Source organism: Propithecus coquereli, unplaced genomic scaffold (assembly GCF_000956105.1).
Source record: "Propithecus coquereli isolate 6110/MARCELLA unplaced genomic scaffold, Pcoq_1.0 Scaffold12, whole genome shotgun sequence".
In the NCBI taxonomy this organism is placed as follows: Eukaryota; Metazoa; Chordata; class Mammalia; order Primates; family Indriidae; genus Propithecus; species Propithecus coquereli.
Genome location: NW_012136080.1, coordinates 7,630,531 through 7,655,387, shown reverse-complemented (window position 1 = coordinate 7,655,387; position 24,857 = coordinate 7,630,531). Strand labels below are relative to the sequence as shown.

Sequence of the window (24,857 nt, the reverse complement as noted above, 5' to 3'; positions counted from 1 at the left end):
TGTCTCTACAAAAAATTTTAAAAATTAGCCAGATGTGGTGGCACGCACCTGTAGTCCTAGCTACTCGAGAGGCTGAGGTGGGAGTATCTCTTGACCCCAAGAGTTTGAGGTTGCAGTAAGCTGTGATCATGCCACTGCACCCTAGCCTGAGCAACAGAGGGAGACCCTGTCTCAACAAAACATTTAGGAGTCCATGAAGCTTCTATTCAATGAGAAATGCATGAATTCTTGCAATTTTCCACTTCTGTACTAAAAAATATCCCCAAGGAGGTAGAAGGGTGCTGAATTACTTTAAAGTATTTCTTTGGGTCTATGAACCTTTGAGGTTTAGAAAATACACAAATATACTTTATGGCACGAAAAACTTGGCAATGAGATAGGCTAAGTTTTTCTAAAAATCATTACTGTTTCCTGGAAGCTGCAGTAAGTAGAGAGGCCTGGAATGTAGCCCTCCTGCTGGGATATATAGGAGGAGACCCCACTTGCTGAGCTGAGACGTTCCATCTGTGGGAGATGCAGTGTGACAAGTTGCACCCAGAGCCCCAGAGAAGTCTTCCCAAGGCCGCACATATCCTTGCTGCCAAGTTCCAGCTGCTCCTAATGGTGACTCAATGTGCTTAACAGGCTGGACCAAGTTATCTTCCGTGGGTCTTACCGTAGCAGAAAGTGCACCGCTGGAGTCTCTCTAACGCTGGTGTGTAGTCAGCCTCCGCCCCAGAGGGAACCACTATTACTTGAAACGTGCCAGTGTCGTCAATCTGAAGGAAGCAGAAGAGAAAGAACAGCTTAGTGGGTAAGGCTTCAAGAACCTCCCTGGACTGTTTAGAGAACCGAGATCTGGAGAGGGCAATAGTGCGCTTTCTAAGAAAGTCCTGGGGAGGCAGAGCACAGCAGCATGGCTAAGAGCTCTGCCTGGGCTTTAGTCTCTACTCTCTAGCTGTATGACAAGTTACTTTGCCTGCTCCCTCCTCTGTGAAATGAGAACGTTACTACTACCTAACAAGACTACTGTCGGCAACAAATGAGTTCCTAACTGTAAAGCACCAACTGGCACAGAGTGGGTGCCATGTGGGTCACCAAAGACCACAAAGCACTTTCATATCCATCATTCCAACAACCCAGTGAGTTAGTTTTTATGTTTATCATGCCCATTCTATAGATGATGAAACTAAAAGCTCAATGAAAGATAAAAGGATTAATCAAAAGACACTGGACACCGAAGGCATTTAAGGAAGAGGATCAGAGACCTCCGCTCCCCGCAAGGCCAGAAAACCTTGTAAAATCACAGGATGCTCTTTATAAGTATCTTTAGGTTTCCACTATGAACTAGCCATCCAAGCTGGCTTTGAAATGCACTCAGACCCACATCCAGGCAGCTCTCGTTTCTAAATAACGTCCCAACCTTTTCCAACTTGGCCCCGCTGTTAGTAACCCATCTGGGGAGCTTAAGAGTGGAGAGCAGGGAGAAGATGAGAAGGCTCCAAATAATCAAGAATAATGAACTTGGTTAATTGACTCCAAGATAATTGATAGTTGAAGAAAAATTGTAAGTATGACCCTATCTAATGTCTCAGGGCATTACATCAGATGACACTTTAGTTTTCTCATGTGATTCTACGGTCTTAAGCTAACAACTTCCCTCTTTCTCTGGGAAGTTTCCTTCCCATACTTAATCTATAGATGTAGAACTTTGGAGGTTGTTGTTTTTTTTTTTTTATTTTTTTTATTTCAGCATATTATGGGGGTACAGATGTTTAGGTTACGTATGTTGCCCTTGGCCCCCCCTCTCCCCTTGAGGTTGTTTTTATATGAGGTCTCTCTTCTAGAGATGATTGGACCAGGGATGGTGTTAAATTAAATTTGGCCAGAGGATGCCTCCATACTTTGAGTCATATAATGAACTGCAACCTAACTTAGTACATAAACTAACAGAAAGTCCAACTTAGGAGTAAACTTTTGTAACAAATAGCTGAGTCTCAGTCAATAGCAGCAGCCAAGCTTCAGTCGATCACAGGCAGCCAACTGATCAGACCATGTTCAAAATAAGGCAGAAGTCCAGCTGTAACGACCAAGCTGTTTGTGTAGCTCACTTCCATTTTCCATCCATGCATGCTGTCTGTCCACATTGTGAAACACAGCTCTCTGAACTTCTGGTTTTGAGGGCTGCCTTATTTACAAATCATTCTTTGCTCAATTAAACTCTGCAAAATTCAATTTGCCTAAAGCTTTTAACAGTCCGGCATCAGAAGCAGGATCTGAAGCAGATCTCCAGTGCCCCTCAGGAGCGCTGATCGAGCAAAAGTACCCGCTGGCTCCACTGTGTCCACTGATCTCTCACAGCTGCTGGGTTGTGGGCAAGTTCTCTCCTGGATTCAAGCTCCATGAACTTGTGTTTGAGCTCGGTGAGTTTATTTAAGCAATGTTTAGAGTGGGCTGGATCCCAGATCAGATTGGATCCAGTTAGAGTCCTCAGTTGTCTGACTGGGTCAGGCAGAAGCTAGACTGGGTTCAGTAAATAGGTTAGGTTACAAGAAGATAGAACAGTGGGTTCACCTGAATCCAAGGAATCTCCCATCTCAGAACTTGTGTTTTTCTAGAGAAATGGGTGAACCTTACCAAAAATAACTTAGAGTTACAGTGGCTACTGTGGGGAAGACTTAACCTAAATAAAATTGCTCATCTATAGGGCACTTTGGAGGAAAAAAAGGGGGGATCCTGAACACCTCTGAAACAATAGGATGTATTTTTGATTGGCATGCAGAGGCTTCCAAAAGACTAAATGAAAAACTTCAGCAATTGATGAGGAAAAAACACATTGACAACTCTGAATGTACCTTCTTTCTCTTTATCCTCCTCTAAACTTACTTTTTTGGTTACTTTTTTACTTCAAAGACATACAAAAACCCAAAACAGTTATTTATAGAAGTTGGGCACTCTGACCAACAGGGCCTGCTTTTTATTATTTTTTAGAGACACGGTCTCACTGTGTCTCAGGCTAAGGTGCAGTGGCACAATCATAACTCACTGTAACCTCAAACTTCTGGGCTCAAGCAAACCTCCTGCCTCATCCTCCTGAATAGCTGGGTCTATGCACATGCCACCATGTCCGGCTTTTTTTTTTTTTTTTTGGTAGAGACAGGGGTCTCACTATATTGCCCAGCCTGGTCTTGAACTCCTAGCCTCAAGTGATCCTCCTGCCTCAGCCTCCCAAAATGCTAGAATTATAGGCAGGAGCCACCACTCCCAGCCAGAGTCTGCTTCTTTAACTACTTTTGTGTTTTGGTCAAAATCTTAAGATCAGAACAATAGTGAAAGTTAGCTCAATCCCGCATGGAAGATGCTTTGTCTGTCCTACTGGTTAATGGGCTCCACTCTGAACTCAGAGTCATCCCTCGGTATTCTTGGAGGACTGGTTCTAGCACCTCCCCATGGATGCCAAAATGCATGGATGCTCAAGTCCCTTATATAAAACAGCATGGTATATGCATATAATCTGTGCACACCCTCCTATAAACTTTAAATCATCTCTAGATCACTTATGATATCTAATACCATGTAAATGCTACGTAAATAGTTGTTATACTTCATTCTTTTTTATTGTTATATTGTTATCATTTATTATTTTTGATTATCTCCATCCTCACTTGAGTCCACAGATATATAATAGAATCTGTGGATACAAAGGGTTGACTGTAATCTAGTTAAAAAAATATATAAGGTGAGTTGAGAAACTGCCTATTTTTAGTTGAGATTCTTTTTTGTAAGAGAAATTTACATCTATAAAGGGAATCTTCATTCATAAGGGCATCTCCCTCTCTGCACCTAAATCACTAGGAGCTTTTATAGTGGAGAAGGCAAAGACTTAAATCTGTATAACAAGCCTCACCTTTGACAACTGTGTCTTAACTGGGCTTCCTACTTAGGCCTTTCTTTGGCTTATAAATAATGGTATTTGGCTCGAAATCTGAGTTCTGTACCTTTGAGACACAAATTTTCTACCTTGTTTTACCTAAGAGCCATCCCTCTGGAAATGCAAATTTAGGGCAGAAAATGTTTAGATTTAGGTTAATAAAAACCATGGACATTTGAGCCACTCAGGCCCATTCTCTCAGAAATCTGGCACTGGGGTCCTGAGGGCAGTGAGTCTATCTGTAGCGGTAAAAGCTAATGTGGCCGTAGGCTGGCCATATTCGGTCCTGTGGACTGAGGAGCAGGGGAAACTGGGGGAGAGAGTGACTTTTCCTGAGGCGGATCTTTGCTTCTGCCCATTTTTTATTCTTCTGTGCATAAGAGATGGAGAAATCTGTGCTCGCCAGAATTCCTCTCTGCAAGACCACTGTGTTTGCCTTCATAAGCTGTCTGGGTTAGAGGGGAAGGCTCTGAGGGGATATGTGATAACTGAAGGTTTTAGCTAAATTTCTAGACACAAATACATAGAAAAAGAAACAGTGCCAGGGAAAGCCTGGGAGGGAAGAAATAGAACATAGTGAAAATAAGCATTATGTGTTACGAGGGGGAAAAAAACCCACCAGCACCACCACCGCCACCACAACCCTGTGGTGGTAGGGCAGTGGAGAACGGACAGGGTGGGGGTAACACAAACATTCTACTTTTTGTGGTCGAATGCAATGCTGTACATGATGGCAATGCCCTCCCTGTGGCTATCTCAGTAAAATCTGCATTGCCTGCTGATTCTTTGTGCAAATGGATCCTTAGAAAAAATGCTGAATTGCGTGTCCAGGTGACCACAGGGTAAAAACAGAGGCTGCTTACCTGGACTCAGGACCAGAGGACACCTGGGCTCTAGATCCTTATAAAATTCTTAGGGTATGTAGATATATATACATAAGTAACTTAAGTCGGTTTTGGTGGTCTGTAAACGAATATAAATGAAGTCTTGACCAATAACAACAGGAGAAAGAGTCTGCACTGCCAATGGCTTTTAAGAGGTGTCTCAGCACAGTTCCAAGGGAATCACGCCTTCATTCCATCTGGACTGTCATCATTAACTGGAAACCAAACCCAGTGTCAGTTCAGAGAGCACTGATCAGACCAGTTGGGAGAGGCCAAGAGCTTTCTTTTTGACAACTATCAGATCCAGGAAAAAAGAAAAAAGCACAGAACATTTGAGGTAGAAGAAATCTTAGGAACCAGGTAATCCAACTCCACCATTTCACAGATGAGGAAAGTGAGCTCCAGAGGTGGGTGGAATATGGGAGGCTTCAGTTTAAATTTTGTTCTCCCCAAACAAGACCTACCTTTTATTTTCTGTAAGAGCTATGTTCAGGATTGTAGCTTTGTATCAGTGGGTCCTAATTTAATTTAGAGCAGTATTTCTCAAGATGTTGCCGAGAAATTGCTGCCATTTGCTAACTAGTTTTGCAGTTCTGTACGTCTACAATGTAACAACTTGCATATTTCTGCGGGGTAGTCTTAATTGTTAATTTATGCTCACATTTAATTACATAAACATATTGGTGCCAACTTAAAGCAACATCATTTCTGTCATTGATTCTAGTGAGTTGCTTTACCAGGGTGAGTCCACAGAGGGTCTGTGCTCTCCTCTGCCACCCCTACTCCCTACCCTCTGGATACATAACCTCTCAATAAAGTTTGGAAAATGGGGTTTTAGAGATCATCCTACCACATATCATTGGAAGAACTATAGTTAGCAAATTACAGAAAAATTCCTTAAACTGAATGGAAGCTGGGGATTTAAAATAAAAGGGTCCTATTGTTCATGTTTCTTATTGCTCACTTTCCTGTGGATTCAAAGTAGCAGCAGCTTGGAAGAGTGTACAACCGTAACATCCACAGATGGGTGATTTGGGGCATTCAGCAAATGCTTCCGGATGATATGCTGTTCTTTCTTCTCTAACCATCATGGGGCTCTACAAATTGATGCACTCAAGAAAAAATAACAATTATTGTTAATAATTTTCTTTCTACAGACAATTTATATTAACAAAGGAAAATCCTTTTCAGAATAAAAAGTTGGGTGCTCAAAATGCTAAAGTGTTCCATGAAAGCTCCCCGTCCCATTTCAACTCTGTCTTCAATCACAAGATTCATCGACTGATATAATGTCAAATACTACACTTATTATTTCTCTCGAACCTGCATGCCAAACAGCAGAATAAAAGGAAAAAACATTAGGTTAGCTAAAAAGGATATATATTTCTTAAAAGAATGTTGGAAAGGGAGACCCACCCTAGATTAGAAGTCTTAATGTGCAGCAAGTAAAATTTCACCGGAAAAGGCAATTACTAAATTGAAAGGAATGATCCTACTGACAAAACAAAGTTGAGACTGAAGTTTTTCCAGTCCATAATAGCCTTCTATTTCAGAAGGGACGCATAGCTCATCATTCAACTTCATACCATTGTACAAAACTTCCAAGACAGCAAGTGATCACAGTCCATTTGCTAAGAAATGTAGGGAAATCAGCCCAGGCTGTCAGAGCAGTTGCTTCTGAGTCTCACTACACACCCGCACAGGTATCAATTTCACGCTGGACTACAGAACTCTCAGATGAATTGAGATTTAGAAAAGCCATGATATGGGTATGAAACAAACTAGGGTCACAAAATATGGCCCCCAAATAAAAATACGCTCTCATTACAGAACTTTTGAATTCTGTTCTTAAAAAATAGTAGTAGTGAATAATTTAAGCATAGGTAAAGCACAATGGAAGAAATAGATACAAGAAAGAAAAAGGCAGCAAAAAGAAGTATAATAGTAATGTACTTTCTCTTCTGTAACACCAGGCCTTGGGTTCTAACCAACTGGTATATATGCCTCTGTTTTTGAGCTTTTCCAGACAACTGTGTTTAGTTTCATCCTCTAACATTCATGTAAAGCCTTTTGGTTTTCTAGTTTACTTGTGTATCCTCAGAGCCTAGGACAGCCACTGGTGTATAGGAGGTGCTCACTAAACATTTATTGAATGAATGAACCTTGGGACCAATTCTGACTTCATCTCTAACTTTTCTTCTTCCTAAGGGGTATTGGGGGCCAATGCTGCTTAGATTTATGAGGGTCATTATCAAGAATTTAAACCTTCCTTGGGGCTCTTTTGAGATGAACTCCTTCAGAAAAGGAGTAAAGAGTCTCTACGTGGGTCAGGTAGAATTGCAAAATCAGATCAATCAATCTCTAAGTGAGATTGTGAACACTCAAACGTTTTAATAACAAAACACTTTTTCATAAATTATATGCTGTGCATATACCTTTGAGTTGGTGGGTGGGTAGAATTGTGTCAGTTTAAGTTTATATCACAAGTGCCATCAATTATTTGCATCAGGACATAAAGCTGACTCTTATTTTGTGAATAAATAAAGCCAAGGGATGGGGGAGTTATGAGGACTCCGTGTAACCAAAATCACTTAGAGAATTTTTGAGCTGCTACTTCTCATGGCAGCTACATTTGCATAGCCTGGCCCCAATCTTTTCTAATTCATATTCATCTTCCTATCTGAGCCTCAAGCATCAGCCTTTTCTTTTGCATAGTTCAATGATAGTAATAGCATTTCAGCTGCTTTATAACCTAGATTTCATTATTATTAAACAGATGTTAGTTTAGCATCAAGCAACTGAATGATAATTAAAGCAAAAGGTATCATTCTTGAGTGCTTACTATGTACTGGGCACTAATGCACAGTGCTGCATCATTTAATCTTCATACCAACTCTAGGAAAAAGGTACTGTTTTCCATATACAGATGAGAAATACATTTCAATGCTGTTCTGCTTATTTCAACATGTTCACAGAAAATTATAGAACTGGAAAGGGCCTCGAAAGGCCACTTAATTCTAGACTCCAGTCTCTAGGAAAGATAGAAGTCACCCTCAACAGGTGAGTGATCGCCCTGTAAAAAGTCCTCAGGAAAAGGTGTTGACCACCTGTATTAGACCATTTAATCCATGCCAACAATAAACCAAAATTGCCTTCACAAAGTTCTTATTTAAACTTAACTAGAAGTTTCCTGTTGCTATTACTCCTATGTCCTCTACTATGAGATTTTGCAAAGTTGGAATTCAGCTGGCTAATTTTCTCCAGTAATGATTTTTCACACATCTGAAGCCAATGATTTAGTGGCTTTCTGCCTTCCTTTCTTTAAATGAAGTAATTTTCAAACGGCTGGTCTTTTTATTTAGGTTGCATTTTCTGATATGTTTTTGCTGCTCCCTGGAGCCCTTCTTCACAGTCTGTCTCACACGAATGGAGAAGAAAACACCACACTGGGCCAACATGGCTGACGGGAAGGATGCTTTGCTGGCCCCAGCATGGCCTCTGGAATGGAGCCCTGCCACTGAGCCACTACTGATGGGGTGTTGTAAAGTTATCGATGGCCGTCTCGATCCCAGGTGATATATTTAGGAATGCTACACATGGAGATTTTAATCCTCAATCCAAGAAACTATAACTGGAAGGGTTTAAGATTTGGATCTTTACGTAAGTGGTGAAGTTCTAAAACCAGCCAACTGGTTTTCATACTACTACCCTGGCTATCTAAGTGACAAGAATGTTTATCGGCCGCCTGATTCGGTATGTTTGGACACAGACAACTCAGAGCAGACTGGGGAAGCACTAGAACAGCAAACCTGGAGTCAAGGTCCGATAGTGCCACTTCCTAGAGCTGTGTGAACCTGGACAAGTAGCTTAACTTCTCCAGGATCAGTTTTCTCATCTATAAAACTGGGAATAACAACTGCGTCTATCTCACACACACTACTTGTGGGAATTAAACAGATAATGCACATAAAGGGCATAGCGTGTCGCCCGCAGGCAGTAATGAACACTTATGACTCCACTCTGCCAATCCAGAATTTTACAAAACTTCCAAACAAATGACCTTGATTTTGAAGGCACGGAAGTACAGTTCTATACTTTCTCACAGGGGCTCCTGAATACCGGCAAAGTAATCGAGACTGTTCTGCGAAAGGCCTCCCCGCGTACCGCAAAGGCGCGCCTGACGGCGGGCACGTTGCCGAAGGCCACCACCACGGGGACGACGCCGAGCGCGCTGAACTCCATGGCAGCCGCGACGACGGCCTGGGCGTCGGAGGACTGACCGCTGCTGAAAAGCGTGGCGACGCGTCTCGTGTGCGCGCCCGGGAGCGTGCGCTTGAAGACGTTCCTGGAAATAAACCTCATTGCTTTGCCAATCTCCCGGCTGGCTGAGGATCTCTCGTACGGAATGGCCTGGATCTCCCTGAGAAGTCGGTTCTTCCTGTAGGCGTCCGAGAGGCGGACGAGGTGCCTGGCGTGGGAGCTGTAGGAGAGGATGGCGACGCGCGCCCCCGCGGGGCAGCTGGCCTCCCGCACCTTCACGTCTCTCACCAGGGAGGCCACCATCCCCTTCATGCGCTCAAATTCCTCCTCCGTGACGTCCCGGGACTGGTCTAGCGCGAACACCAGCTCGGTTGGATGCACCGGGCATTCGGGTTTTCCTGAAGACAAGAACATGTCCCTTATCACGTAGCAACCTTACTTAAAGGATGTATAGAAGGCAAAGTAATTTTAAGTGTTAACTTTTCAAATATTTATAAATAATAATGTGAGCATTAAAACAAACGTAAAATATCAAATACTTAAATCTTGAATAACTATCCCCCCTGCAATCCACTCTCCCCACAGCGGCTCAAGCTTTAAGAACTTGTCCATCAGCACACTTTGACTCAAACGGTACAAAAGCAATTTACGTAACCAAAATGTTTATACCCCCATATTCTGAAATTTAAAGAAATAAAAAAATAAAAAATTGTCCATCATGCTCCTCCCCCCTCAATACTTTCAACAAACTCTTTAATACCCTCCCATCACAATTCAAATAAAATCCAGCCTCCTTATTATGACTGCAAAGCTCAGCTTGCTCCAGCTCCTGCCTATTTCCCCATTTTCTCATGTGAAGCTTTCCTTTTCCCTAAATGTATCTAAGTCATGCTGGGCTCCATCGGTTCCTAAGAGACATCTTAGGTATTTTCTGTTTCATGGCCTCTGCCCTTGCAGTTCTCTCTTCCTAGCTCTTGAAGCTGGCTCCTTTTCATTCTTCACTCCAAACTTCAATTTCACTGCCTGCAAGAAGAGCCCTCCGTCCAAAACATCTCTCCCCTCACACTATCCTGTGACAGAGTATGCTACGCTTTCTCTCATTCACAGCAACTACAGGGTTCTTAATTCATCCATATTTGTTTATTTATTATCTGGATCCTCCACAAGAACAGGAGTTTCTGAGGCCAGGAAGCACGTCCATTGTTCAACTCTGTGTCCCCAGGGCCTAGGACAGATACTGGCACAAAGTAGGCTTTCAATAAATATTTGTTAAATGCATGAACAAGCAATCAGAGGACATGAGTTGGTGGGTTTATGCAGAAGGTATAAGGATATAAATGTATAAGAGGGTGATGAGGGGTTTATACCAAAACATGTCAGGAAGCACTTGTAAGATACTTGAAAACCAGCACTGAAACTCTTAAGCCAATGTGGTAATTAACACCAGGCACAAGCTCGTGGATTTAGCATTATCTGAGCTGTATATTCTGCTTACCTGCCATGTGATCTTCCCTACTTTTATTCTGTCCCCTCTGCCTCTTAATCCCTAACCACTGGACTACAGAGACAATATGACAGAGAAAGAAAATGAAGGGGTAAGAATAGTATTAAAAAAATCTAGAAGTAACTTGAATGGTGATGTTAGTCATTAAGATATTAATAAAAATCAAAAAATGCTTGGTTGAGAAATAGCTCTGAAGCTCAGCTAAAACTTGAGTGATTTATTGGAGGCAGGACTCTGCTACCAGTATAAAGCAGCAAAGAAAGCCTGGATAAAATTTATATCAGTTGGCAGCCAATACATGGCTCTAATTCATCTTTCCAGATGTATGACATTTTGGAGCTTGATTAAGACATGCTGTAAATAGATTACTCACCGTGTCCACCAGCTGGGAAAGAAGAACAGAGAACATCAGTTATTATTTGGTAGGAGAATAGAGCTCTGTACCATGTAGGAAAATCATGACAGTGAGGTTCTGCTATGTCTGCTTTTTGTAGATAACTCAAAAATCAAGGTAACAGATAGGGTGTGGAGAAAATGTAGACAAAGCCCAGCATGGGGAAGGGGACGGGAGAACAAGTGGGACCATTTACAGCCATAAATCAGCAGCCTGCAGCCAGCTGTCAGAGGCAAAGAGTCTTTGCCTGGGAGGGAACATGATGTTGCAGGGAGGTGCACTGAATTTGAAAAGTTAAAAAGTCCTAACTCCTTTCCCTTTACTCTAAATCTTTCCTACGTAGCTACCCATAGCTATCAATTATATATACACATACACACACAATATGTCTGTATGTTTGTATTTGTATATATATGTGCATATTTATATATTATATAAATGTCAGAGGTGGATTTACTCTGAAGTAAATGAATATTTGCTTTAGACCTGCATTGTCCAACATGGCATTCACAGCCACATATAGCTCTTGAAACTTTAATTGAATGAAGTTAAAAATTCAACTCTTAGTTACACTGTCCATATTTCAAGTGCTCAAAGCCACATGTGGCTTGTGGCTACTGTATCGGACAGCACAGTGAACACTTCCATCATTGCAGAAACTTCTATTGGACAGCGCTAATTGAGATCTCTCACAGGGTCCCCTTGCAAAGCCTTTCCTGGGAGGGGCCCTAGCCATGTTGTTCCATGACCACATGCTCTTATAAAATGTACGGAAGTTACTCATCATTTCCTTTTTTGTTCTAACACTTACTTTTGAAATAACTTTGTACCTACTTTTGGATTTGTGATTTTGTATTGAGCCTCTCAAATTTTTAAAGGTCAAGTCCCATCACACTTGGATTTGCCCTTGAGCCATTATGATTCACATGGCTCCTATGTCAGAAAACCTACTGTGCTAATTCACCCCAAAACAACCAATCTTCATACCCCAACATATATATGTATTTTGCTTCCCATCGTGGTTCCGTTTTGCTGTGAAAAAACAGAGCTCTGATGGATACTGCATTCTGAGCTTTTAAAAGTCTGTATCTTGGAGACCAATGCTCTCTATAGAAATGGGGTCTTAATTTGTCTATTTTTCTCCCCCCAAATGCCTTAAGGGAACTTTTGACTCCTCCTTTCAGTCATATTACTTGAGAAGTTATTATGCATTTGTAGGTGAATAGTCAACTCTCTCCTAATCTTGTACATGAAATTTTTTTGATGGTACCAAGATATTTTGATAGAAGAGGCTGTTATTTAATACAAGGGTCTTAAAACAAATTCAAATGAACATTTACAAAATCAAATTATATTTTTTTAAAAATTTTGAGAGAGAGAAAAAAATATTGGCAGAATGAGCATTATTATGAATTTTATAAGCAAATCAGCTCAACTAAAAGTAATCAAACATACCTTTTCAGGAAAGGAATAAATAGTAAACCAAAGTATTCAAATCAGGGCTTCCACCCACCAGGCTTCCACCCTCTTATCAGAGCTGCTTCTTTCACACCAGGTGAATTCAATCCCATCAGTTACTGGCAGGCGTTAATAATCATTTTTGAAAAGTTCCTTGTGACTCTTCACTGATTGATTTCACCATTAAGAGAATGCTGACCTTAAACCTCAATTTTCTCCAGATTAAAAGCACTAGATATATTATTGCTCAGTGCTTGGAACAGGCTCTAACAGAGATGCTGGCAGCCAGAGAGGGAGTTAATAGTCACCAGTCTATGCTGATTCAAAATATATGCAGTGACATCTCTAATTTTAAGAAGTTAGCCGATAAATTATCTCAATTCTGAATGCAGAGTTCCCGTTTTCCTTCTGTGAATGCTGACGACTTGGGTGATCATTTTAAGCAGGGTACTTACGACTGTGGTCTCGCACATACTGAATAAGCTCACATGTCTGCAGTTCAAAAATAAAAAAGAAAGAATTACACAACACAGACTGTTAGACCCTGAAGTTTAAAAACAAATAAATTTAATGGAGTGCTCAGAGCACTCTGCTGTAGTCAGGAGATACATACTGAAAATGAAGCCAATCCTTTGGCACCTTTCACACCCTAGAGAAACAAACAAACAAAAAGTTTTCATGGCTCTAGACACACACATCAGTAGCCAGAATGTGCACTAACATGACCCTAAGAAAGTGATACCTTTTAAAGCCTAACTTTTATTAAGTTAGAAAAATAAGGGGGAAAAAAAGAATACAGGTAGATATGCATCACCTAATTAACAGCAATATTTTGAGGGGAACAAACTATAAGCATCAAGCTTGAGGCACCCAAGCCTCCAAAGGCTACTTTCCTCCAGCTCTATCCCCAGATGATAAGGGCTGTCCAGACTCCAAGAATGAAGTCAACAACTTGACACTGGCTGCAGAGCTTTGGGGCAGGCCTATGACTCAGGACTAGCTAAGGCTGAACCTTATGCGTGCGGCTGCCTCCCTCCTACAGCAGAGGTTTAGAGTTCTTCAACTCCCGTGCTCTGCCCTGGCCACTGAACAGCAGCCAGAGCTGAACCTTCATCTGTTCCCTTCACTGGCTGGATGACAAAAGGATGAGACTCAAACTGAACATCTGGAAAGGGTATCCCAACTACCTTCCAAAAAAATGAATGAAAAAAAATATATGAATATATATATCTGTCTGGGTTGGGGATAGAAAGAACAAAGTGGAATTGGTTTTAATTTCATGTGTTCAATCCCATTTTTGGAACAGGAAGAGTCTGGCTTTTCTCAAAGAAAGACACCCAAGAAAAAATGCCACAGAGCCCCATCCAAACTCCTGAAGCAAATAAGTTTCATGTGAATGCAACTTTGACCATATTCACTATTTATTAATTTCCTTCCACTTCCATTCATTCAATGATCACTTATTAAATGTAGAAATAGGGCAATGACTGGACAGATAAATAAAATTCATTGAGAATTGAAACATACCATTTTAGTCTAATACTTTTCATTTCCTTCCTCAATTTCCCCCACTTCCCAAGAGATATTTAATCAGCATTTTTTCTCCTCTGAACATATAAAGGTAGAAGAATAGTGAAGACAGTAGCCAAGCAGCAGAGACAGAAGGCATTCACATTTGTACAGTGAAGTTTCTATGCATTGAATTTTTCTAACATGGAAAAGGACCTGGTGTGATTTATAGCTTTTCTACCTACCTTGCGTCCAGGAGGTCCTGGCTCCCCAGGGGATCCTTGCTCTCCTGGAAGCCCAGCAGATACCTCAAAGTAGAATTTGTTTATTTAAAAGTTACATTTATGCACATATGTATAATTAAAATTCACATTAAAAATTAAATTCCAATTAAAAAATTTAAATTTCAAAGGTGCAAATTCAAAAGTGAAAATTTCCCTTTCACTTTAGAAAATTGAGAGATTTCTGAAAAACACAAAGAACGAAAAAAAGTCCCCAGCAATCCTTTCTTCCCCAAATAATCATTGTTAACATTTTGGTGTCTTTTATTCTTTTAGTATTAAGATATATATTCCTTTTTTTAAAATTTATTTGGAGCATACTTTTTCCTGTTACCTTTTAAACTAAATATATCTCTGAATATTTCATGTTACTAAATATTCTTTTACGAAATGATTTTTTATGGATGTATTCTATTATATGGATATACTGTGATTAATTTCATCAGTCCCTGATTATTAGCATTTAGGTTTGTTGTAATAAGCACATTGTTGTAATAAGCACAATTCTGATTATTTCCTTAGGGAAGAGTGCTAGGACTAGAATTCTTGGGTCAAAAAAATACTTTTTATCTAAACGAAATGGTAGGTGAGTAAACTGAAAAACAAGCAAAAAAGAAAAAACCTGGAAAGACAAAATTAGAATTTAAAAGCCTTTAAAATAACAGAAACACTTAACTGTTAGCTGGAAATATTTGTAATGAAGTGGGGGATAACAGCAATAATGAAAACAACAGTTGTCATGTAACAAAAACATTTGAAATTAAAAAAAGATTTTGAAATTAAAAAAAAAAACCACAGTTGTTATCTGCTTTTTCTGTGTGCATTCAACAATAAATTTATCATAAGGAGAGCTAAGAATTTAGTTTAAAAATTGGAGTAATATTTATACTTCATTCAATATGCCAAGGATTTATAACCTTTATAGGAATAAAAAATGAAGTTGTCTAAAATCAACTTAATTTGTAAAATTATTGCCTATGAAACAGTAATTATTGATGTCCTTTGGGTAGTACAATGATATTGATAGTGCTCTGGGTTGAGTGAGAAAATGAACTTACTGCCCATATTTTATTTAGAAGATATTGATTAACCTCCAGGAAAAAAATGGCAGATTGAATACATGCATTTACTTTTGTACCTCTCCAGTAATAGTAAGCAGATTTTTTAAAAAAGGCAAAAAACAATGATAGGGAAAATGAGAAGAAGACAATAGGCATCTGGAAAGCAGATGTGTAAGTGTTAAATGGCTTAGCAGATCTGAGAAAGATGAATCCTAAGCTAGCAGCAGGGAAAGCCAAGAACCAACGTGTTTTCTATCACACATTCCCAGAAGGCTGAGGATTTGGCAGCACCACGCCCTCCAGAAGTGAAGGTGAGGGGAAGAGGTGAAATAAAGAGGTTTAGTTGAAAATCATTTTAAGAATCCCCAAATCTCCTCTCTATTCTCAACAGTTGAGTCAATGTCCCTTTTTCCACACTAGCAACAAACTGAAGTGGGACTCCAGGCAGAGCGGAGGACCCATGGTACCACACTGAAACCGGGAGATGAAATGCAGGTGTGCACAGTAGATGTGAGACTCTCTAGTTCTTTTTTCCCATGGCTTCTAGATATCTGCCAGCTAGACTTTTAATGTCCAGGTAGGAAACTGAAAAAATTGTTTTCAGGGGAATTTGATTAGACAAAGACGACAGACCTAAAGATTCGGATGTCGCGGCTTTGCTAGATAAAGAGTTCAGCCAGAGCGCTCTCCAGTGAAACTTGTAGTTGACAAGCGCCACTCATGTCCTCAGGGCTTCCACTCAGTCTTTTTGTCCTCAAGTCTTAAATATGAAGAGAGCTCATTCTTGAAACTTGAGAAATAGAGATCAAAACAGAAAAAGAAACTGCAGAAAACAATGTTGGGCAGAGACAACTTCAAAATACACATTTATCCTCAGAGAGATCAGAGAAGATGTTTCAACCATGAAACAAGAATGGTTTACCACAAGAAAGGAACATTCTCAACAAAAACAAGCTCTTGAAAATTAAAGTATGAGAGAAACATTGTAAGGTAAATTCAAGGAACTCTCCCAGAAAATAGAGCAAAAAAACAAAGAGCTGGAAAATAGGAGAGAAGAGATAAGAAAATTGAAGGAATATATTAATATACCAAGTAGGTATTTTAAAAATAGGGACTAGAGAAAACAGAGGGCAAGAAATCATCAAAATAATTAATGAACACTTCTTTGAACTGAAGGACACATGTTTCTAGGCTCAAGGGGCCTAACGAATGCCCAGGAAAATGGATAAAAAGGCACCACACCCCAGCTCATAAATGAAGTATCAAAACACTAGAGACAGAAGGATAATCCAATAAGGTTCCAGAGAGAGAAAATTGGTCACATTCAAAAGATCAGGAATCAGAATGGCTTTGTCCTTCCCCAAAGCAACAAAAGCAGCTGGAAATAGTAGAGAAATGACTGCCTTCAAAATTCTGAGGATTTAATTCCAACTTAGAATTGCATACAGGCCAAAATATCAATCACATCTGAAGGTAGAATAAAGCCATTTTCAGATGTTGGCTGTATCAAAAAAATTGACCTCTCATCCGTCTCTTAGCAGGCTACTAGATGAGTTTTTCATGAAACAAAGGGGAAATCCAACAGGAGTCTGGGAATGGGAACGAGAAGCAGAGATCCAACACAGAAGAGAAGCAAAGGGTGTCCCCAGGGTGGACGTGAGGGCGACTGCAGTGCGGCAGCTGGGCGCCACACAGAGGGAAACCACATCGTGCTGGTCAGGCCAGAAGCTCTGGGTCAGTCAGGATTAAATTCGATAGAATATTTGCTGCATCTAAAAGTCTTCAGGTAAGATTCAGACAAATGGCAAATTAAGAAAGGTAAATCAGCAACTGTTATAGTAGCAAGTCAGTTTATAATGCCTAAAAAAACTTAAAAATCAAGAAAGTAAGAATACAAGCATGATATTTAGAGGCATACTGTCAATTCCAAATGAATCAGTTCAGAAATGAAAGTTGTTGTTTCTAGGAAGAAGGAAATGAAAGGAGGGGATGGAGAGATTGTCATTTTTTTTTTTTTTTCTCAATAAGAAACCTTGTGAAGTTATTTGACTCTTTAAACCAGTGGTTTAAGAGAATCTCTGAACTGGGGAGAATTCTGCTTACTCCCCCCATCCCGCCCCGGGACATATGGCAATATCTGAAGACATTTTCAGCTGTCGTAGCTAGGCGAGGAGGGTGGTTGATGCTGGAATCTAGTGGGTAGACGCTAAGGATGGGGCTAAACATCCTACAATGCAGAGTACAGCCCCTCACAACAAGAATTATCCAGCCAAAATTGTGAATAGTGCTGATGTTGAGAAACCCTGCTTTAAATTGTGTACATGTGTAATGTTGGTAAAAAAACAAAACAAAAAACTAAAAAACTACATACAAAATACACATATACACAAAATAAAATAAGTTAAAAATCACGGTAAAATTTAATTTTTTTTTGAGACAAGGTCTCACTTTGTTGCCCAGGAGAGAGTGCAGTGGTGTCATCATAGCTCACTGCAACCTCACACTCCTGGGCTCAAGCAATCCTCCTGCCTCAGCCTCTGAAGTAGCTGGGACTACAGGTGCACACTACCATGCCTGGCTAATTTTTCTATTTTTTGGGTAGAGATGGGGTCTTGCTGTTGCTCAGGCTAGTCTCAAACTCCTGACCTCAAATGATCCTCCTGCCTCTGCCTCCCGGAGTGCTAGGATTACAGGCATGAGCCACTGTGCCCAGCCTAAAAAAAAATTTTGAGGAAAAAATCCAAAGTGAAGATGTATAGAACTTAAACTAGGAATATAATTTCAAGAGAACTGAAGAGGAACTCGGAATTTAAGGCAAAGTTTATCAAAATCTTCTAAATCTTCAACTCTGTCAAGAGAAAACCTGGAATTTTTCAAAGTCTAAACTTTAAATACAAAAATGCTCTTGTAAAGGTGGAAAGAGCAGGTGGGTGGGTGGAATAAGTTACAAACAGCGATAAATTGTCCAACATGGAGAACAAAAAGGAAATTGGAGTATTTCCAAAGATCAAGGAAGAAAGTTTGTTTCCCCTTAGTTTACTGTTTTTTTAAAAGAAATTATTAATGTGCCATTGGGAGGAGGGACCCAACAAACAGCTGAACTTGTAGCATGCTTCCGATGTTCAAGGTTAAACAACTTCGATTAATAAGCCAAGGGAAATGATCCAGGGATACTTAATGCAGATGACATCTGGATTAATTTGAAAGTCTTTTCTAATTATTTTTCTAATTATATTAGCCTTTGTCATTTTTTTTTTTTTTTTGAGAGCATAATGTTAAAGAATAGCAATCCAAAAAACATGTCTGACAAAAGAATTATAGCTGGGAAGCAGTCCTCTCGGGAGGAGGTGAGGAAAAAGAGAGGTTTCCTTGTTTTGTACCTCTAAAACTTACATAAAAATAATCTCTATACAAAGTTCTTGTTAGCGTTTGTAAAAAGAAAACTAGATTGGAATAAAATTAACTATGAAGACAAAACTGGAAAACCACCTCAAGTATAAATTTTTAATCAGATTTTTTTAATCCTTGCTAATTGACATGTTAAATTAAGGCCAGTTTGCCTGATCAGTGCTATTCTGAGGAAAAAAGATGAAGGCTGTATTGAGAGACAATTATCTTAAGTTTTCTTTAATATAAAACAGCCACCTCATTTATACACACTCTATGTAGACTCTGCGAATGCAAGAAATCCATTCTCAACCCACTGGAACCCAAGACAAGCCCGTGAGATGAAGTGTACTGGAGACTTGTGTGTATTCAGAGTGATCTAAAACATTAGGCAATATCTAAGCCCCTCCAGAGGATAATAAAGACATATTCAGTTACATAGTAACTAGAAATGCTCTCTCTTGAGCTAAATGAGGAGGGAATCTTTCCACGTACACTTCATTAAAAGTAGTTTAACAGAACCTTAATACTGAACACAAGATGCCAGTGGGCATTCGGTTGCACCGAACCTGCCAGGGAGACAGGATTAAACTGACCATGTTTTGGCAGTGCAAAGCCTGTTTTGGATCACAAGGATTCCTTAAAACAACCTTATTTCCAGTGTTAAGTATAGTACCTTGGCAGCCAGAACAGGTGAACTTTTTCACTAAAAGCAAATAGTTCGTTGCCTTCTGGCTAGCACTGAGGGATGTCTAATATAGCCATTTCCTTTCCCTAAGTTTGCCTTAACAAAAAATACACACATTTTGTACATCTTTGGGAAAAAATGACAACTCAAATGATTATAAATGCATGAAGGACTTCCCAAAGTAATGGAGGCTGTCAGCAACCGAAATCTAAGAAGCTTACCATTTTGCCTCTAGCTCCCTTGGGTCCTGTCTCTCCTGGGTCACCAGCGTCCCCAATCTCACCCTAAATACGTACATTAAAATAAAATGGTTATTAAAATCAAATATATCTATTTCACAGAGATATATTTGCATTTTTAAACTGATTCTAACATGAAGACATTTTTCATTTATATATACATATATTTTTTAACATTTTTTAACAAAGTTTTTTTCCTTTTTGTTTGCAAAGCTCTCTACATAGCACACTGCACTGTTATCATTTTACTCTCTGTCTCCCCAGCCAGAACAAGGGCTCCTTGGAGACATCAACTGTGCCGTTTATTTTGTCCTCTGACTCTACCACAGAACCTGATATTTACTGAGTTCAGTAAGGGTTTCTAGAAAAACTAAAAGCCATCAGTAAATGATGTCATTGCTAACTTATCTGAAGATGATTTATAAACATATTGGGAAAATTGAACCAGATGAAATCAGACAATTTTGGTTTTCTTTACATTTTACTTTTCTTTGAACAAAGAAGAAAATATATATGACAGAGGGGAAGGAATCCATTTGAGAAGAAAAATTTTAAAAGGATTAACTTTCTTTCTGTACCTGAGTTAAAAAACTAGAAAAGAAATATTTTTAAGTCTTACACTTTTAAACAAATGTATAAACTTAAAAGCTGAAAAAAATTTGCCTGTTTCTTCTCTCCTTTTCCCCACAAAGGTAGGACATTTATTTACCATTCACTATTCTCCTGTTGGCCTAGGATACATTTCATAAGCCCAGGAGTATTTCCGACTGATCTCCAATTACTATGAAGTACACAATACCTTAGGTCCACTTTCTCCAGGGAATCCTTCTTGCCCCTGTAATTGACAATAGGAAAGATTAATATATGCATGTTTCACCCAATTAGGTTTATACTGACATTAATTTTACCTGCTGCCTCATTTAGTTTTAGTACTTCTGTATCAAGGAAGGGCTGAACAATTGGAAACTGTATCTCAGTATTTGAGAAACTAACTCCAATTTCTAAATTAAACTATTTACTGGTTTCATCAAAATATCATGACAACTCAAGATCAGTGGCTAAAAGTACACATCTGAGGAATGATGAATCAGCTCTCTTTCTTCTGCATACATATAACAGAATAGGTGGTCATTTGGCTGTGTGTCTCTGAAATCGTCTTAGAATGGATTTTAATGGAGAAATTTGGGAAGCCTATAGAGAGTGTATAATCGATAATTTTCAGGTCCTCTGTTTACCTTACTTTGGCCAAAGACCATAGTTAAAGAGATATATTAACTCCTATTTGATGAAAAAAATCCATTTTATTTAAAATTAAATTTTCTGATTAAAAGTAATAAATGCTCAAACTTATATGAAATCAAAAGAATAAAGTCTTCCAAATCTTACTATCCAGAATTATACATATCGTCATATTTCCTTTTAACTTTTTAAAAATGAATTTTACACAATCGCCATAAATGTTTTTCTGAGTACATTCTGAAGTTTACTTGAAATTGCCACATAAAAATTTATTTGCATAATTACAATCTTCGTATACATTCATTTTGTAGTATGGCTAATATTCTAATGCCATACACTACTTAATATTTCCCTTCTTATGGGATATTAAAAGGTTATATTATGATTATGTTAACTTTTCTCTATTCTAATGAATACTTCACAGGAAATCTCTCTTTATTTTTCGAAAAGTTTTAGCTTCTGAAACCATGTTGAAAAACTGAAATAAAAGTTTTAGCTTCTTTTGGTTCTTTATTCTTTCAAACAGCTTTTTGCATCATTCCCACTGAGATTTCACTTGAAATTATATTGATCCTTTATAATATTTAAGACTTTCCATCTTGGTATGCCTCTTGATTACTGAGGTTTTCCATCTCAGTAATTCTTTGTCATAGGTCTCAAACATTTTGCAGAAAGGCTATCTTTAACTAAATTATGTTTTTGTGGATTTTGTAATTATGTTTGGGTCTTTTTCATTATGCCTTCTTACTGGTTATTGTTGGCATATAGAAATCACTGGTTTTGGTAAACTTATGTATCTTAGCTCCAGCCACTTAAATATTCAGTGGCAATACAAAATTATCATTCTGATATATAGTTTTATTTTTAAGTTATTGCTTGGCCCCAATGCATTTGTAAAAAACCCTGTAAAACCCCTCACTAATGGTTAAAGCAAACATGATAAGAGGATGACAAATTTTGGAATGCCTCCCTGAGTAAATTTGAGTGCAGGGCTGCTTAGATGTAATTTTCAGCAAGTCAGACTCTAGCCACATATCACTGCAAAGAACAGAAAATTCATTTTCAAGTTACAATTGTTTCCTGCACCTTAAACCACCACATTGTTTTCTTCTCTACCACATTCCCCACGGGATTTTAGCAAATAAATTATCCCAATATATTTCTAACTGCCCAAGACTGCCTTATTTATTGCTTTTTTTCCTCTCAAATGTGGCAAACAAAACAAGCAACAAAACGTAAATGGAAAATGTCTAGCTTTCAGTAGATGTGACTTACTTTTGCTCCCTTACTTCCAACAGTACCATAACCTGGACTGCCATCATTACCCTGTAAACAAAGCGATTAATTATAAACATTCCAGACTACAGATAAAGGCAGGCTTATTCATAAGAGATCAGCTTTTTGGTTTAATTAAGGGAAACTGGGAAGCAGGATTCTCTGTCTGGGACAAGCCACTGACATTTTGTGATGGTAGTTACTAAAGGCAACTGTCAGTAACAGACACTGACAATGCACTGTCCCTGAGTCTTCTCATCTGTAAAATGAGAATAATTACACCCTACTCAGAGTGTTATAAGGATTAAATGAGAAAATATCAGGCATGTAATAATTTTTCAGAAAGAAGAGATAGTAGGATTACCTCTTCCAGATATCATTTGTATTTTAATACCATTTTCAGTTTGCTAGGCAAAAAGAACACCTAAATACCTGGGCATTAGCTACTACTGTCTGGCCTTTGTAGAAGCCCTGAGCACTGGGGAAAGGACAGGATTGGTTTCTGATGAAGAGGCTCTGATGGGGATTATGGGGATGCTAAAGACAATTTGACTTTAAGAGCATCCCAGTCATGATGTTTTGTACCCAGGAATTACTACCTTGGGGAAGCTGGCCAAGGAACTAATCCAAGATGAGGACAATCTCTCTCCCAATTTCTAGAAAACTATAAAGCTGGACTTGGATGGTATTCTTAAAACTCTCTTTAGAGAACTACACCAGGTATCTATTGAACTAAAAGATTCCAAGGGCCAGATCAAAAGTAGTGATAAAATGCAAACCGGCAAGCCTCGAGGACCAGGAAAGCCAATAGCTCCTTTTTCGCCCAGATCTCCAGGTTCTCCCTGTTAAACAGAACAATGAAATATCTCCTTGTTAGGTTGTTTTTGCAATGGACATTAGGAATGATGGCATGGATTCAACTGCATTCATGTGGATTACACACAATTGGTTTGTGCCCAGGACTGTGTGTTGCACAAGCGACAAGAGGAACAGCTATTGCTGGCCAGTGAGGAGTCCTCCACTGACAGCTGAAGTCTCAGCACGTCTGACTTATTGTTTAGTGCAAGCTGCCATCTTTAGCAGCTTAGTGCCAAGAAAATGTCTTACCATGAGTCAAGGAGGAAGTTCTGTACTGTTTTAAAAAAATTAACATAATTGTTTTCCATGATGATTTACGTAAATCATCTGGCTGCTGTGAAAATGGCAGATTAATTAATCTAATTTTAAAGTTTTGACTGTGAATCAAGACAGTCAAGGGTTCACAGCATCCCTGGCAATAGTTTCTGACTAGAAGAACATCTACTGTGGGTTATAAATCAATCTCAGTATTATATTGAGGAAAGTTCAGTTACATGGGAAAATTAACACAAATTTACAAAGGAAGGTTAACTCTTCTTAAAAAATAAAAAATTTTAATTTTGGAGTAGTTTTATATTGACCGAAGTATTATGGACATAGCACAGAAAGTTCCTATGCATCCCACATTAACTTGCCCCTATTGTGAACATTACATTCACTAATGTAATTTTGTAGGGTACATTTGTCACAACTGAATCAATATTAACTTATTAACTAAAGCCTATACTTTATTCAAATTTCCTTAGTTTTTACCTAATATTCTTTTTCTATTCCAGGATCCCATCCAGGGTACCATGCGTCACATCTCCTTAGGCTTCTCTAGACTGGGACAGTTTATCAGACTTTCTTTGTTTTAGATAACCTTGACAGCTCTGAGGAGTATGGGTCAGGCATTTTGTAGAAATGTTCCCCAATCGGGGTTTTTTGCCTGATGTTTTTCTGATGATTAGACTGTGTTTGTGGGCTTGGTGGAGGAAGACCACAGTGATGAAGTACATTCTCATCACATCATATTAGGGGTGTATGTTATCAACATGACTTATCACTGTCTGTGTTAACCCTGATGATGGTTGAGGCAGGGTTGGTCAAGTTTCCCCACCGTCATGTTACTCTCCATCCCCCTTCCCCTTTCCATACTATACATTTGTGGAAAGAGTGTGGAAATGTGTGCAGCCTACACTTAAGGGGTGGGGAGTGGTTAAATCATTTTTAGGGATAGAAAGGCAACAGTAAGTGTGAGAAGTGCAAACGGATAAACATCCACCAGCACTGAACTCTGGAAGTGAAACAGAAGAGGGTTCTATGAAAGGGAAGCAGGAGATTATCTGTCCGGATGACTTTCTTTCAGGGCAGTAGTAGTCAAAGTGTGCTCTAGGGGCCACCCATCCCACAGTCATCCAGGGTTCATGCATAAAAGAAAATTCTTGGACCCCACTGGATTAGTCTTTGGGAGCAGAGCCCGGAAATATGCACTTTTAAATAAGCTTCTCAGCTGATTCACATACACACTAAAATTTGAGAACATCTGCTTTAAGGTAGGGAAACAAGGAAAGCCACATGGCTTGTCCAGAGCCATATACTTGGTCAATTGGTGGAGCCAGGCATTGAACCCAGGATTAATTGCTGGGTTGCTTGGCTCCCTGGGAACTTGAACTTATTGGAGAAAGGCAGGGGTACATGTTTGAGGTTTATCTCAGTTAATAATGAGTCTACAGCAGTGGTCCCCAACCTTCTGTTACCAGGAACTGGTTTCATGGAAGACGATTTTTTCATGGATGTGGGGTGGGGGGCAGGTAGAGCTCAGGCAGTGATGCAGCCAATGGGGAGCAGCTCCCCTGCCACTGACCTCCTGCTGTGCCCCCCTCCCCCATTCCTAAGTTTCATGGAAGACGATTCTTCCACGGACCAGG

General features: G+C 39.3%; 1 protein-coding gene across 1 annotated transcript in view; it reads right to left on the bottom strand.

The window, feature by feature from the left end:
* The window catches only part of COL6A6 (collagen, type VI, alpha 6), a 102,218-nt gene that overhangs the window by 21,733 nt on the left and 55,628 nt on the right, over positions 1–24,857 (bottom strand). Inside the window, exons 24-33 of the mRNA XM_012663274.1 lie at positions 22,869–22,931; positions 22,090–22,140; positions 20,375–20,410; positions 19,558–19,620; positions 14,165–14,227; positions 13,024–13,059; positions 12,866–12,902; positions 10,932–10,943; positions 8,959–9,452; positions 656–758 (exon numbers count right to left, since the gene is read on the bottom strand). Of these exons, the coding sequence (XP_012518728.1) occupies positions 656–758; positions 8,959–9,452; positions 10,932–10,943; positions 12,866–12,902; positions 13,024–13,059; positions 14,165–14,227; positions 19,558–19,620; positions 20,375–20,410; positions 22,090–22,140; positions 22,869–22,931 (958 nt within the window). The remainder of the gene's footprint in view (positions 1–655; positions 759–8,958; positions 9,453–10,931; positions 10,944–12,865; positions 12,903–13,023; positions 13,060–14,164; positions 14,228–19,557; positions 19,621–20,374; positions 20,411–22,089; positions 22,141–22,868; positions 22,932–24,857) is intronic.